Below are 14,871 nucleotides of genomic sequence, written 5' to 3'. Positions count from 1 at the left end.
TCCCTCCTTTTGAAACGAAGGAAATTAAATTGTCTGTCTGAGCAGTGCTGCCTGAAAATAAATTGCAGTTCAAGGGGTTAATGCAAAACTGTAGAAGCAAAACTCTTGCATATGCTTGAGAAGCCGTCTGTCGGGCTCTCTGTTTAGCATATATAGTCAAATCTCTGCTTGTGAATACGCATAAATAGCTATTCTAAATAAATCTGTAAAAATCACCCAGCAAATTGTCTCATCCTTTACTCATTTCAAGGACTTGTGTGAGAAATGATATTTGAATGCTTACTCGTAGATGCCAACATGAAGAAGACTGACGAGGCTGAAAGTTGCTAGTCATCCCATATATATATATAGGAGACTCGAGCTGGGCCAACACCATCTATAGCAGGTGGCCTCAGCTCATGACATCAGCCCGAGTGGCGCAGTGGTAAAGATGCCCGTCTTCCACTGTGAAGGTTACCGTCAAGGTCCATGGGTTCGAATCCGGGCATGGAACATCAGAAGCAAGTTCTTTACCTACCGAGCCTAGGGCGACCACTGATGAATGGAGCCTTCATTTCCCACCCAACTCCACTGGTTGGAAATTGCCGTATGGCGATATATGACCGGAGTTGGTGTGCGGTGAAGTAGCTCGTGACATCACTGGAAAAAGGTAATCTCACCTATAGCCATTGGATATGGCAGGCAGCCATCTTTACTCTTTTTTCTAATATATCCAATGGCTATAAGTGAGATGATTTTCTTCAGTGACGCATGAGCTTTGCACTGAGGCCTTCCACCATAGATGGTGTTGGCTGTGCGTTACATTGTATATTCATTAATTTTGGGGGGCTCAGTTCCCTCTCAAAATTTATTGGACAGACAAATAGGTTCAGTCACCCATGATGTTACTCTATGGATGTTATTTTCCTAAAAATTTTATAACATTCATGTTTCTGGAAAAACTAAAGACCCATTTACATGTGCAATATTGTGGTAGCATTGGGGGTTCTAGCACCCACTTGACTTTTTCCATCATAGGGAAAGAAATGAAGAGCAAGAATTACGCTTAATTTGTTAGGGACTGTAACCTCCTTTCCTATAATCCTTTGCACTGCAAATTGAACCAGTCAACCCACATGACTTCGGATGACCTTTAAAGTGAGGTTTACGTATCAATCCATGTGAGCGGGTTTTGGTGAAAAATCCTTGAAGCCTGTTTTAAACATGCTTTTTCTACTTTCTATGTAAATGAGGACTTTAGGCAGCAAAATATAAGTGACCAAAAAGCAAAAATTTGCACATTCATATGTCTGGCGTAAGGGGGACAATATGGTGGTCATACTTAAAACCAAGATCTTTTTTCGGATATAGTTATCAGTTGATTATTGTTATCAGAAACTCAGAGTCCTGATGTCATAACATTAAGCTGTGTGCACCGTATTTTAATATCTGAGCAGTTTTAATCTTCCCATCAAGATCATATGTAATGCGTTTTCTACTGTGCTTGAATCGTTCGATTTCTCAAAGAATTGGTTGCAGAAGTGTAAACATTCTTAAAAGAAATGTTTTTTCTTCGTCTGAAAAACTCCTTAATTAAACCTCATGGAAACTAAGGACTCAGAGTAATCTCTTAATATAGTGATTCTTGAAACATTTTCCACTTTATACAGCTCATTTATTCATGGCTCCTCAGAATAGCCTACGAAAGATTCACTTCAAAGATCTGTGTGTTTGTGGGTACACACATTAATACACCAACTTCTCATGACGTATATTTTGAGAACCATAACAGAAATCAGAAAATATAGCAAGCTGATGTGTTCTGAAACACATCCTGTGGAAAAAATGGCATCATAATTAGAATTTTTTTAATTCTTTGGATGTTTTAATGACATCCGATAGAAAAGAAAAATATATTTCTGATATTCATCTAATGGAAATATACAACTGGCAATATTCACTGCATCAAAATAGTTCAGAAGCTGTGAGAACGTAGACATTATAGGAACAATACTAAATTTCTAATTTTGTTCCCATATTTTAATGAAAAACGTAAATCAACCCATTTTTACATATTGAAATCGACCAGGACTTTTAAATTAAAACATGCATAGAAAAATAATTTACGATTCCTTTATAATTTCCTGCACAAACATTAACAAAATCTGAAAGAAAATCTCTATCGGTCATGTGGATTCAATCAGTAAACAGCATTTCAACAAGATCTGCACTGCCACACTGACCTTCTTCTAATCGCTTACTCTGAAAAGGAAAAAATATATATATATAGTAGCCTATAGTCTTCCAAACACAAAAGCTCAGTTGCCGATGAACAATTTTTGATAAGCAATCACTTTGCCTGAAAGAATCATCCAATGGGATATAGCCAAGTCTCCAGGGTCATCATAAGTGTTTCGAACCTGTGGGTGATTGAGGTAAGATATTGAGGCAGTTGTGCGGCCATTGTGCTTAACTCTCATCCTCAGGATCCAGGTTTGAACCCTGTTGATGGCAGGGTGATGGTCAACCGAAGTTGGTTTTCTGCAGTTTCGAGACACAAATGCAAGCCGATCTCCCATTTGAAAAAGTCTCTCTTCGCAGAGAACAGGCAACCTACAACATGATACTTACATAACATGAAAATTCAGGCATTAACCATCACTTCAAAATATGGAACACAGATGGCTGCACCAGCAAGAACAGGAAACTGTCAACACATACTTTAGAGGCCACACGTTTCAGCATATACTGATGCGTTAGAAATTCTGCAGCGGAATGTGTGCAAGGTGCATATAAGGTTAAATAGTAGTAGAGGCAGGAAATTTTAATTTATGAATCAATTCTGTGGGTGGTTGAACCCATTCCATGGTGTCAAATTTCAATGAGCACCCTGTCTCCTACAGCAATGCAAGTCTCATCTCACAAGGACTATAATAGATATTATTTATTTTAAGTAATAACAATGAAAAAGCTCCAATAATTTTCCACAAGTTTTAGTTTTTCATTTTATGGGTAAAATCAATTGCATATGCAACAGATAGAGATAGTAATGTACATTACCCTATTTAAAAGGCTATTCAAGTATTATATAAGCAGAGTTTTAACCATTTTTGACCTCCCCTTGTCATGAAGCACTGCTACCCCACCTCCCCCGATCTTGTCAGCACAGTTAAATAAGCTGGGCCAAAGCCTCCTAGCCTGATCATCATCGTCAACTATTTTCAATCCAGTGCTGCCAGATGAAGGTCTGTTCTAAATTTTTCCATTTTACTCTGTCTGAATCGGTAGGGTACTGGTCCCTATCCAGGAGACATGTTCTGCCTCTCCCCCCCCCCCCCCACTACCAGAAGGATAAGGCCTTCCATTGGAAATCATATATAGACCATTTCCGATTCCATATTTCCATACCCTATTGCCTACGTAATCATCATTCGAATCCCCCCCCCCACCTTGTCTCATCAAGTCAGCAAATTCGAAACGCCCTCTTCCCCAATGGGCCCTTATGTAGTACTTGAATGGCCTCTGAAGTACACTATCATGATCAGAATATGTAAGGAAATAGGATCATTGTGGTAACATACAAAGGGTGGGGGTGTCTACAAAATGGAAGATGGCTACTCCCTTCCCCTATTAAACAATAACAACAGAGAAAACTATTTATTTCTCTTAATCAATCCGCCCACTTGCTTGCATCTTTCCTGAACACATAAAAAGATTTCATTTTTATGATTTACAAACCTGTGGCAAATGAATGGAAATCATGTCATATTTACCGTTTTCCATTTGATCAATGTCGGCACACATGTCAGTTTGAAATCTGCATCGCTTCTGAATTCATTATTAGGATCTTTCCAGCTGTAAGGAGTATATTTGCGAATAAAAATTTCATAGTAGATACTCAAAATCATAAAATATATTGAAGAGATAGAAAAGCCATAATCAACTTAAAAATAGTTATTTTAATTACTGAAATTTTGTGCCTTTCTCATTAGCTAAAATATTACAGTGAAACCTTGTTTATACATTGCTTGGCTTCCATCACGATCAGTGTTCTTATATGTTTTAATGTTAAAGTAATTCATTTATTCGATGTAAAACCTCAATTATTCTACATTTTCAATTTCGCTGGAACTACAAATCTTAAAAAAAATTTCATTAATATCCATCAAATGTGCACAATTTGTAGACACTGAAAAAGTGTTGCTGAAACAGTTCTTGTATATTGTCATAGCAAAATACATAAATTTTAGGATGATTGATGCCAATTACATAAATATCCATTGAGCTGGCTGGACACTTAAGTTCGTTGCTTATTTCTGAAATTACGCAAACGCGGTGAGCCCCAAAGACACTATGTCCTTTTAGAATTTTTCCTCACAATGTTTCCAGCATTATTCCCAGAGGGTGGTAAAGTGTCCACTGTAAGCATTTGGAAGGAACAGGTAAGAGACATAATTCCAATAAGATGATGGTATGCATATACATGCGCAGTACTGTACCAGTTGTTCCTATTGTTTCCAGGGGAAATTGGAAATTTTATTTCGTTGTGGTGCTTTGCTTGCTGGCTATTGCAGATACAATGAAACACATTGAGTTTTACGATACATACAATTTTATAATTTGTACGACTGTTGGGGAGGGCTGTTATTTTTTTAAAGAAGTCTCTGTTGTGTGACAGATGCATTTATATGACGTTTCAGCCCAGCCTCTTGATCATACCAACAAGGCTTTATTATAGAGTTGGAAAATTAGGAAGTATTTACTATAACTTCAACAAAATTATCAACTTTCTTTTATCACTTGTAACACAGATTCTTATGAAAGTTTCGACAGCTGGCTGACGTGAAGATAGATCCAGGAAAGAAAATTCAACTGGCCTTGCAGGGAATCGAACCCACATCTTTCACTTGGGGGGGGGGTGAATACAAACGCCAAAACAGGGTCGTACATGGACAGCCAAACCTATCTCAAGCCAAAGGTCACAATTTCTGACACTGCCACCAGATAGCCATTTATCTGAAGATGTAACTCTTGCTTTTACTAAATTCAACTGGCCTCACTGGAGAATCGAACCCATGTCCTCTCACTGAGAGAGGACATGGGTTTGATTCCCCAGTGAGGCCAGTTGAATTTTCCAGAGAGAACGTGGGTTCGATTCTCCAGTGAGGCCAGTTGAATTTTCCAGAGAGAACGTGGGTTCGATTCTCCAGTGAGGCCAGTTGAATTTTCCAGAGAGGACGTGGGTTAGATTCCCCACAAGGCCAGTTGAATTTTCTTCCCTGGATTTATCTCCACATCAGCACTAAACTGGTTGCCTAAACCTTTATAATGATAGCAGAGAGCAACATCATTGTCTAAGTGAGATTGTTATATTTGATACATTTACTATAGTATAATTTAAAGAAATTCTTACTAGGATCTGTCGCCAACTGAGCAATGAACAAAAACGGCTTCTGAATCGAGAGCATCCAGACTTTTTTCAATCACGGGATCAGCTGTAAAATAAAGTTTTGCTCTCTTTAAATTCGCAAATATACAACTAAATCCATGAGCACAGCGCATTAAGATGATTAAGGCATAAGGAATTTACAATAAGTATCATAGACATGAATAACATTCAGCACATTAAAATAATACGTTAATTGTTTTCTCATTAAACCTTAAAAAAAAAACCCTCCCCACCCTGAAAATTATCCCAGGGGCGTATAAACCTCTGGTTTAAAATCACTTATTTAAAAGCTAGATTTCTGGATGCTTTTCAAAGCTCTCTGTGAACCCCCCCCCCCTTTAACAACCTGTCATTCTAGAGCAGTGTTTCCCAAAGAGGACAATATTGCCCCCCCCCCCCCCCGCGGGTAAGCGATGTAGTGGTCTTGGGAGTGATAGAAATGGGTATAACACAGGATCCTATGGATTCGCTTGAGTTGGAGGGGGGCATGTGAGAAAAATTTCTGAAGGAGGGGGGGGCACAGATACCAGCCTAGGAGCCATGCTGCAGGACGTGGGGTTATACAGTGTGCATCCCACCCTCTAACGAGATAAGAAATGAATCTTATCACTGCTTACTGACCGGCAACGCAATCTGAGCACCAGCTGAGTTTATTTTGGTCTTTCGAACCGGAGAAGAGAACAAATACGTCGTGGCCATAACCTTTCAGCTCGTTTAACTTGGCCTTCACAGCTTCGTATCCTTCTACTTCAAATATTTTGACCATTTTCATCAAATTATTCGTTTGTTTACGTTTCAGAGCAAATGGCAGAGAAGTATGGACGGCTTTGACGAGCAAGAAGAGGTGTGAAAGTTTTCAAACAAGAACTTTTGCAATTGAGTGACTTTATTCCATAAGTACAGAAAAGATGAAACTGATATTTTTATATGGACTTTCCATGGTATGAAAGAGCTACTACTAAACTAAACATCCAAATCGTCCACATTCTTCTGCGGAACTCCTACTGAATTGGTTTATGTTGGAACTGCGTGTACTGTAGACCTAACGGGAAGTTTGTATTAGTTTAGCGCTGCCATCTACCTTCAATTTTTTCAACTATGATTGGAATGAGATGATTTAAAAATTGTACCGTTGCAAGTTTGTAAGTATGTTGCTCTCTGTGACGAGACTTTTTAACGAGAAAATTGGAACGCATTTGCGTATGTGAATGAGGTAACTGTTTGAGAATTTGGTTGCATAACATATGCATTTTTACTTCTCGTTCCATATATTTTACGATACATTCATGGTTGCTAGTTAAAAAAAAAACCTGAGACCCTTGTCTTATGTAAAGTTGTTTGGTTAAAATACAGATGGCAGCACCATCTTAGTTATGGAATCATTTACATTATCAGCAGGGCTGGAACTTGGAAATGAAGACGTACACAGGTGCATTCTTTCCAATGTCACTTTCACATGTTTGCAAGAGATGGCACCACTATATCAACGAAGTTTTTTTTTCACGTGTGTGCAGGATTATCATCAGCTACACACACACACACATTCTGTTTTAAATAGATTTACTCTTCCTTCATTAAAAATTAGGAGAAGAGAAACACAGAAATTGTTTCTTACCCTGGGCGAAAAAGTCAGTTTTTGTTTCTAATTGCAACCCTGTCGTGTTCACAACAACCTAGCATGCTATGTCTATTTTACCACAGCTTAGATTTCAATGCATAAAGCCAATGTGCAGGAACTCCTGTCCTTTTTTATGGCTCTCAGCATTTTGGTGGCACAATATCCTAAATTGAAATGCCAAAGATCGAAATAACCATGTCTCCCCACCCCCACATGAGGGAGACTGATGTGGCTCCAGGCTTTGAGCTGAAGATGAATATTTTTGTTACATTATACAGTTAGTACTGAACAAAGCCCACCAAAAATTTATTAGGTTCCACTAGAAAAATACTTCGACCTAGGGAAATGAATACATAGGAATCAGTTCAATCGTCATACTGCCAATATATATATAATTGATTTTCTGTGTGTATGTATGTTCTCTATACAAATCTACACTTTTTTAGATTGATCATCGTCAAATTTTGCATATGTACCAAATGGGACCCGACTTGAACGATAAACTAATTTAAAAGTTCGTCAGAGCTGGACAAATGTCCCAAATGAGCAAAAACTATCGAGCAGCAATGGTTTCTAAGCCTCAGCAATCACTTTCAGAATGTTTACTTTGGTTGCCGTGGTTCCATAGCAATACATTCAGACATTCATATACCTTCACAATAGTTTGCCACTTCTTTAATGTGCTGCCCGTATTATGTATAATAGTTTATTCCTTTATTAATGTTTGCAATCTTTTCAATCCTCTCAGTAATTGAAGAAAACCCAGGCAGGGCCGGGTATTGTTGCTAGTTCAATATAAATTTGTCTACTAAATATCTTGCAGAGCCTCTGACTTATCCTGCTTGTTAATAATGTCAAAAAATAAATCAGTAAATGAAAAAGAAAAATATTTTATTCTCTTCCAAATTACATGGACATAGATATTGGGGCATCATATCCTAGAGTTAATGATGGAGCCAACTGATCTAATGTTATGTGTACATATATGTATATAAATTGAAATCATCATCTTCCCCCCCCCCCAGCTTTTCTATCTATCTCCACCTTTGTTGAATTATAAAAACTCCAAGAATTCTGCGTAGACAATCAGAAACAACTCGGCAATGTTATGTTGAAAACAGCAAGTGATTCAATTAATCAAACAAAAATACACTTTAATGCACAACAACACAAGGAGCAGCTTTATGCAGTTTCAATATAGTTTATTCAACCAGACATTCACAAAAAAAAAGTCAACGATTGCATCAATCACATACAATATGCACGATAAAGAAAATTTACAACAATAATGTGCTCAAGAACATTTAAAAACAACTTTGGAACATGATGCAAGAAAATATGGTTGTATGCAAGAAATAATTCTCACTCAAAATAAATTTTATTTTAGAATTAGGATTAAAAAAATCAGACTTATCTAAAGAAAGATACTTTCGATTTTTTTTATTTACGAGTATGCAATAAAACTTAATACATGTATGAAGGTTCATACATGAAATATGCACCGCAACAAATCTTTTTGTTTCGTAAAAATTTGTATAATTATGAAATGAGTAAAAATACAGTATGCAAATATCACATTGAGCAAATAGAGTATGCTTTTGGAAATGAAACAAAAAATGGAATTTTTATCTTGTGTTTTTGAATTTGAATTGCTTTTTGTGATATATTTATTTCTCCTTCTTTTTCTTTTGTATGCCATTGCAATTTGAATATATTTTTCAAAAACGAAGCATTTGCGCAAATGTTGTACCTTTCACCATCTTCTTAGGTACTGTTGAAAAAGAGTTCGACATGAGTGATCCTAATTTGGTCAAATGGAAAGAAATTCTGAAAATTAATTTCTTCAAATTTCATTACCATTTCTTTTTTTCTTTTTTTTTTTTTTTTGTAGCACTGATAGAGCTGAGCAATTTTTATTTTTTAATCTGCACACACACACAAAAAAAAAGGAGCATGGGAAAATGCTTCTGTGCATGTAAAATCACTTAATATGCCATTAGTGTATATGGCGAATCTCCTCGCTACATATAGAAAAAAACAGCTCCGGCAGGTTTAAAAACATTTAAGAAATGTTGGTGCTGAAATTTGTCAGCAATCATGTAACATAATCTCTTCCATCTAGTTGAGATAGAAATCAGAAATCATAAACGCTTTTCTCAAAATCATAGATGAAAAGCCTGTATAAGAGCTTGACAAATCTAAAAACAATTTAGTTGGCCGCCGAATTCCTTAGAGACAATCATTGTTATTTTCTCAAGAAAAATGATCCTAACAAACATTTTTAGACTTTTCCAGGACTTAGTGACTCCCTTCTCATGTTGGAAGATGCTCCGTCATGAAATCAGAAAATTTTGTGTCATCCTTAGACTCCAAACAATCACATATAGAAATATTGTTGTTTTTAAAGACTTATAACGTGCAAAAATAGCAAATTTTTTTTCTACACAATCAGCATCAATACCAATTTTTGAGTCACCATGTTGACTTCGGATTTGTCAAGCCCCTTTATGTCTTTGTTTTTTCTCACTTGATCAGTAGTCACATGTACAAATCCATATATATATATATATATATATATATATATATATATATATATATATGGGAAGCACAATTTAATAACATTAAAGTGCACTTTGGAATAGATATAGACACAAACATTCTTTGGCACTGCAAGGTAATATAATTATCTAATGATGATCAAAATTTAGTGAATATACAATGGCTTTTTTTTTGATGAAAAACTTCACATAGAAATATAACAGGCATCAACTTAAATATGCACACTTTTAACTGTGTATATTATTTCCTGAAATTTTTACATGATCTGTATATAAACCAGATTGGACCCAATGTAATCACTTGCATTTTATATTGGAAATATATAATACATTTATATTAAACACGTCAATGATTAATACTTCAGTAAAATCAAACTACATAACAAATAATTTTAAGAAGCAAAATACCTCAGGAAGCTGTTGAAAAAAAATAATAAAAACAAATACAATTATATTTATATTATAAGAAGATAATGAGAAAAAATATATTTTATCTCGAATGTTGAAGAAATTGATTATTTTCACTGAAGGTATACAAGAAAAGATGGAAATCTATTTAATATCACTATTTGCTGGAATGGAAGTTCTCCTTAGTTATCTATACATACAAGGTGAGTCAAAAATCTGGTTTAATGCTATAATTTTTTTGAATAAACCAGCTGAACAGTAAAATTTTGAAGACAAAAGAGGAAGAGAGAAATTACTTTGGTAATTTTTTTTAAATAGAGTAAAATCACATTAGTAATCTTCAGTAAATAATTTTTGGCCTTTATATCACTTATAACGTTCAACTCGTTCCCGGCAAAAATGATTGTTAAATCCAAGCACTCACTAAATCTGTTTTCAAGTTCAAAAAATGAAATTTTGGAAATTGAGTGCTTATAGCAAAGTATACACTTATAATAATAAAGATATACAATGTGACAAGTAAAATATTTTTTCACCTTTTTATAGCAACTTTATGATTTACATTTTATCTTTGACAGTTAAAACTTTGCTTTTGGGCCATTTTTTCCTTAAAAATTTTAAGAGCATAACACACACAAGAAAAGAAAATTCTGGTAATAATCCTCAAACTCAAACAGAAGGGAATTTGTATTGGAAGCTTAAGCAAGGGCTAAATCTGATTTGGCAATAAACTGTAGGCCCTGGTCTAACTAGCCTTTGTGTGTGTAGAAAATGATTGTGATGCAACAAAAAATTACCAAATGAATCAGACGTTTCTAAAATTTTTCATACATATCAATTCTCTTTATCTTTGTTTTCCATGCTCATCCTTCCCTTCTAGAGGACGCATTGCTGCACATTGAGAACAGACCTTAAGGTGTGTAATGCCTTTTGTTGAAATATTTGGTTGGCATTTATCCCTCATCGAGAGAGTACATTATCTGCCCATTATGAGTGCAATAAAAGATATTCAATGTTTTGTGGTTCCACCTTGCATTAATCTTAATTTTATCTCCTTTTTGTATTAGTTTTTTTCAAGTTTTACTTTTAAATGCTCCATAAAATCTGAGCTCCTATTGAAAAACACGTTCGCTAAAAGTGACAGATTTAAGATGACTCCAGACTCATCTTTCCTCAACTAACCAAGATGCTGCTGCATATGCAACTTATTGGATGCAACAGGGTAAACTTTTGAGTGTTCAATTATTTGCAAATTTTGAGAGGTTGTGTCTTACTTAGAGCCTGTATTTTATGAAAGCTTAAAACATAACTTTTTTGTTCTAACTTGAAATAAAATATTGAAATTATGTCTGAAACATCCCATACACAAGACTTCACCTCTTTTGGCCCAAAAATTATTAGGAAAAACAATAATTATAGATTTCTTGACTCACCTTTTAGTAATAATAATAAAAAATATTAGCAATGTATAAATAACACTATACACTAAAAGCTTTAAAGAACCAGAAAGTCACATCAATACACTTAGTTACTCAAAAAAGTTCCAACTGGCAATAATAACATGTGAATTAATGTTTCATACTTATACAGCAATGGTAAATGGATGATTCTCACAAAATTATGCTGCTTTCCTTTCTCTTGCCTTCATATTATCAGAAACAGTAAAATCTACAAAATGAGTTTTATTGTTGTACACCTAAAAATTTATTCATTACACATTAATTGCTTCAAATAGGCTTAAGAAGAAATTTTCTGCTTACTAAACAAAAATCTAGTATTTAACAACTTTCTTGTGTGTAATCTAAGTTTACACAGTGCTCAAAGCTAAAACAATTGTGCACTCATTCATTTTATCATAACATATTCCTTAAAATTTATTTATACCAGCATGCCACCAGAGCTCCCCAAAATATAAGGAAATCGTGCTTTCTAAATTCTAAAATTGAGAGAAATGTACGTTATATAATTACAGTGAAATACTCATTGTATACTTTGTGCATCTAACTAAAGAGAAAAATTCAAAAGACAAATTCATTGCATGCTATTCTGAAAATCTATGCTCTGGGCAGCTTGTTCTTTTCCTCCATGACAAAGACTGTTTGTGCGTTCTAAGTCTAACAACATATTAACAAGTAGAATAAGGCAAAAGAAAAAAATTATGCCACGTCGTCCCCCCCTCCTTGTTTTTTAATGGATAACTGTTTAGTTTGAGAAAATGTTCTAGAAAGTTGAAATACTATGTATGACTCAAAATATAATCAAAAAATAATCATTGGGGAAACTTTTGTATATGATAATAAATTTTAAAAAAAATGTAATTTTTAAAATCTTTTTCATAAAACATGTCCTCATGCAATGTTCATTTTACTGCCCTTATTATTCTGAACGTCATGCAGTTGACAACCTCTCTTTTTTTATTACTTAAAAATATTAGTTTCACGAGCTTCAGTTACATCCCTGTTCAGAAAAGATGTTAATTTTGTGATCCTTGAACATTTTGGCTTTGTTATAGTCCTTAAAGGGTTTAAAACAAAAGTTCAACATAAGACTTACTACACAAGAGAAAAAATACCAGAGTGATATATCAGCATAGAGGGAAAATCAAATATTAGAGATCAACAAACATAAGTGATACATTTTGACTAGCATAACTAATATAAGTACCAACAAAGCATTCACTTGTTCTTCTGCCTTGAAATATCATTTGGACGGACTTTTCCCATTTGCACAAAGAGTTCTGGAATTTATCAGTCAATCACACACCATGCATAACATAGCTTGCAAAGCCAGAGATTTGATTTCTGGACATAGGAGGGTAATACATTAATGGTAGCACAGATTCACGCCTGCGGAATGGCTGCCTTGGGAAGACCACTTTTTCTCTAGGCTGGAAATATTCCTGAAAAAGAAGAATATCTATTAGGTGTATTCATCACTAAAAAATATTTCCAAAAAAAACATTCATTCTAAAACATATCCTAAAAACAATACACAAGCTTAGGAAGAGAAGAACAACCACTGTGTGAGAAAATGAATTTATTATGAATTTATAGTAACATTTGTGAATCAAAATATTAATAGTTGAATTGTTTTAAAGTAATCTTAATTATATTAAATTTCTAAAACTAAGAACGATCTAAGGGCAACTTTGACGAGCAAAAGTTTTAATCATACCTTAATATGAATAATAAACTTTTTTTTTCATTTCAACATGTACATAGTATGTGTATTCATATAAACTGAAGAGCCAAAAAAACTGGTACAGGCATGCGTATGCAAATAAAGAGATATGAAACCAATCAGAGTACGGCGCTGCGGTCAGCAACGCCTATATAACACAACAAGTGTCTGGCATAGTTGTCTGATCGGTTACTGCTGCTACAATGTCAGGTTATCGAGATTTAAGGGAGTTTGAATGTGGTGTTATAGTCGGCGCACGAGAGATGGGACATAGCATCTATGAGGTAGCGATGAAATTTGGATTTTCACGTACGACCATTTCACGAGTGTACCGTGAATATCGGGAATCCGGTAAAAAATTAAATCTACGACATCGCTGCGGTCGGAAAAAGATCATGCAACAACGACGACTGACGAGAATCATTAAACGTGGCAGACGTGCAACCCTTTCGCAAATTGCTGCAGATTTCAATGCTGGGCCATCAACAAGTGTCAGCGTGCGAACCATTCAACGAAACATCATCGATATGGGCTTTCGGAGCCGAAGGCCCACTCGTGTACCCTTGATGACTGCTCGACACAAAGCTTTACGCCTCGCCTGGGCCCGACAACACCGACATTGGACTGGAATCACGTTGCCTGGTCTGACGAGTCTCGGTTCCAATTGCTTCGAGATGATGGACGGGTATGGAGACAACCTCATGAATCCATGAATGCTACATGTCAATAGGGGACTGTTCAAGCTGGTGGAGGCTCTATGATGGTATGGGGCGTGTGCAGTTGGCGTGATATGGGACCCCTGATACGTCTAGATACGACTCTGACAAGTGACAGGTAAGTAAGCATCCTGTCTGATCACCTGCACCCATTCATGTCCATTGTGCATTCCGACGGACTTGGACAATTTCAGCAGGACAATGCGACACCCCACACATCCAGAATTGCTACAAAGTGGCTCCAGGAAAACACTCTTCTGACTTCAGACACTTCCGCTAGCCACCTAAATCCCCAGACATGAACATTATTGAACATATCTGGGATGCCTTGCAGTGTGCTGTTCAGAAGAGATCTCCACCCCCTCTTACTCCTACGGATTTATGGACAGCCCTGCAGGAATCATGGGGTCAATTACCTCCAGCACTACTTCAGACATTAGTCGAGTCCATGCCACGTAGTGTTGCGGCACTTCTGCGGGGCCCTACACGATATTCGGCAGATGTACCAGTTTTTATGGCTCTTCAGTGTGCATGCATACGTATCAACACAGATGAAATAAGTGGAAAGGAAAGACATGCACATATAATGGGATCATACACCCAAAACTCATTACTTAAAAGTAAACAATCAATCTTTTCCTCTAATTTACAATTAATTTCATCATCTACACTACCACTACTGCTAAACCACACATGCGCCTCATCGATTTCTTCTATGGAATTTCTAACAAATGAGTACATGTTGGAATGCACGTGCACATATTGTGAACATCCCAATGTGAAGTTTATTTCTTAGGAATGCTTGTTATGTGTTCAAATAGTGCTGCCATCTGTCTTCCAAATTCAGAAGCTGACAACTTGCACCATCTACACTGTTGTTCAGGGAAAATGTAACACCAATAAATAAAAACAAATGGCATACTGAATTATTTGTAGAGAGTATATATTGTGAAACCTGTGTAT

The 14,871-nt window shown here is 35.8% G+C and overlaps 2 protein-coding genes across 3 annotated transcripts in view; both read right to left on the bottom strand.

The window, feature by feature from the left end:
• Positions 1-1,997: 1,997 nt before the first annotated feature.
• LOC149078539 (thioredoxin domain-containing protein 17-like) lies at positions 1,998-6,266 on the bottom strand. Its single transcript, XM_089240653.1, has 4 exons — positions 6,050-6,266; positions 5,393-5,474; positions 3,753-3,834; positions 1,998-2,241 (listed from the first exon to the last, which is right to left on the bottom strand). The coding sequence occupies exons 1-4, from the start codon at positions 6,198-6,200 to the stop codon at positions 2,176-2,178; spliced, it is 381 nt and encodes a 126-aa protein (XP_089096779.1). The 5' UTR covers positions 6,201-6,266; the 3' UTR covers positions 1,998-2,175.
• A 1,886-nt stretch (positions 6,267-8,152) lies between these two features.
• LOC149078538 (carboxypeptidase D-like) overlaps positions 8,153-14,871 on the bottom strand; it is a 70,555-nt gene continuing 63,836 nt past the window's right edge. The window contains exon 10 of one of the 2 annotated variants that reach the window (XM_089240652.1): positions 8,153-12,911. In XM_089240652.1, the coding sequence (XP_089096778.1) occupies positions 12,768-12,911 (144 nt within the window). In that variant the 3' untranslated portion in view covers positions 8,153-12,767. The remainder of the gene's footprint in view (positions 12,912-14,871) is intronic. The other variant, XR_016193842.1, reaches the window with a different exon arrangement.

Source organism: Pholcus phalangioides, unplaced genomic scaffold (genome assembly GCF_987345545.1).
Source record: "Pholcus phalangioides strain wild (caught in Gottingen) unplaced genomic scaffold, Ppha-v1.0 ptg000013l_1, whole genome shotgun sequence".
In the NCBI taxonomy this organism is placed as follows: domain Eukaryota; kingdom Metazoa; phylum Arthropoda; class Arachnida; order Araneae; family Pholcidae; genus Pholcus; species Pholcus phalangioides.
This window is presented reverse-complemented; position numbering and strand designations above follow the sequence as displayed.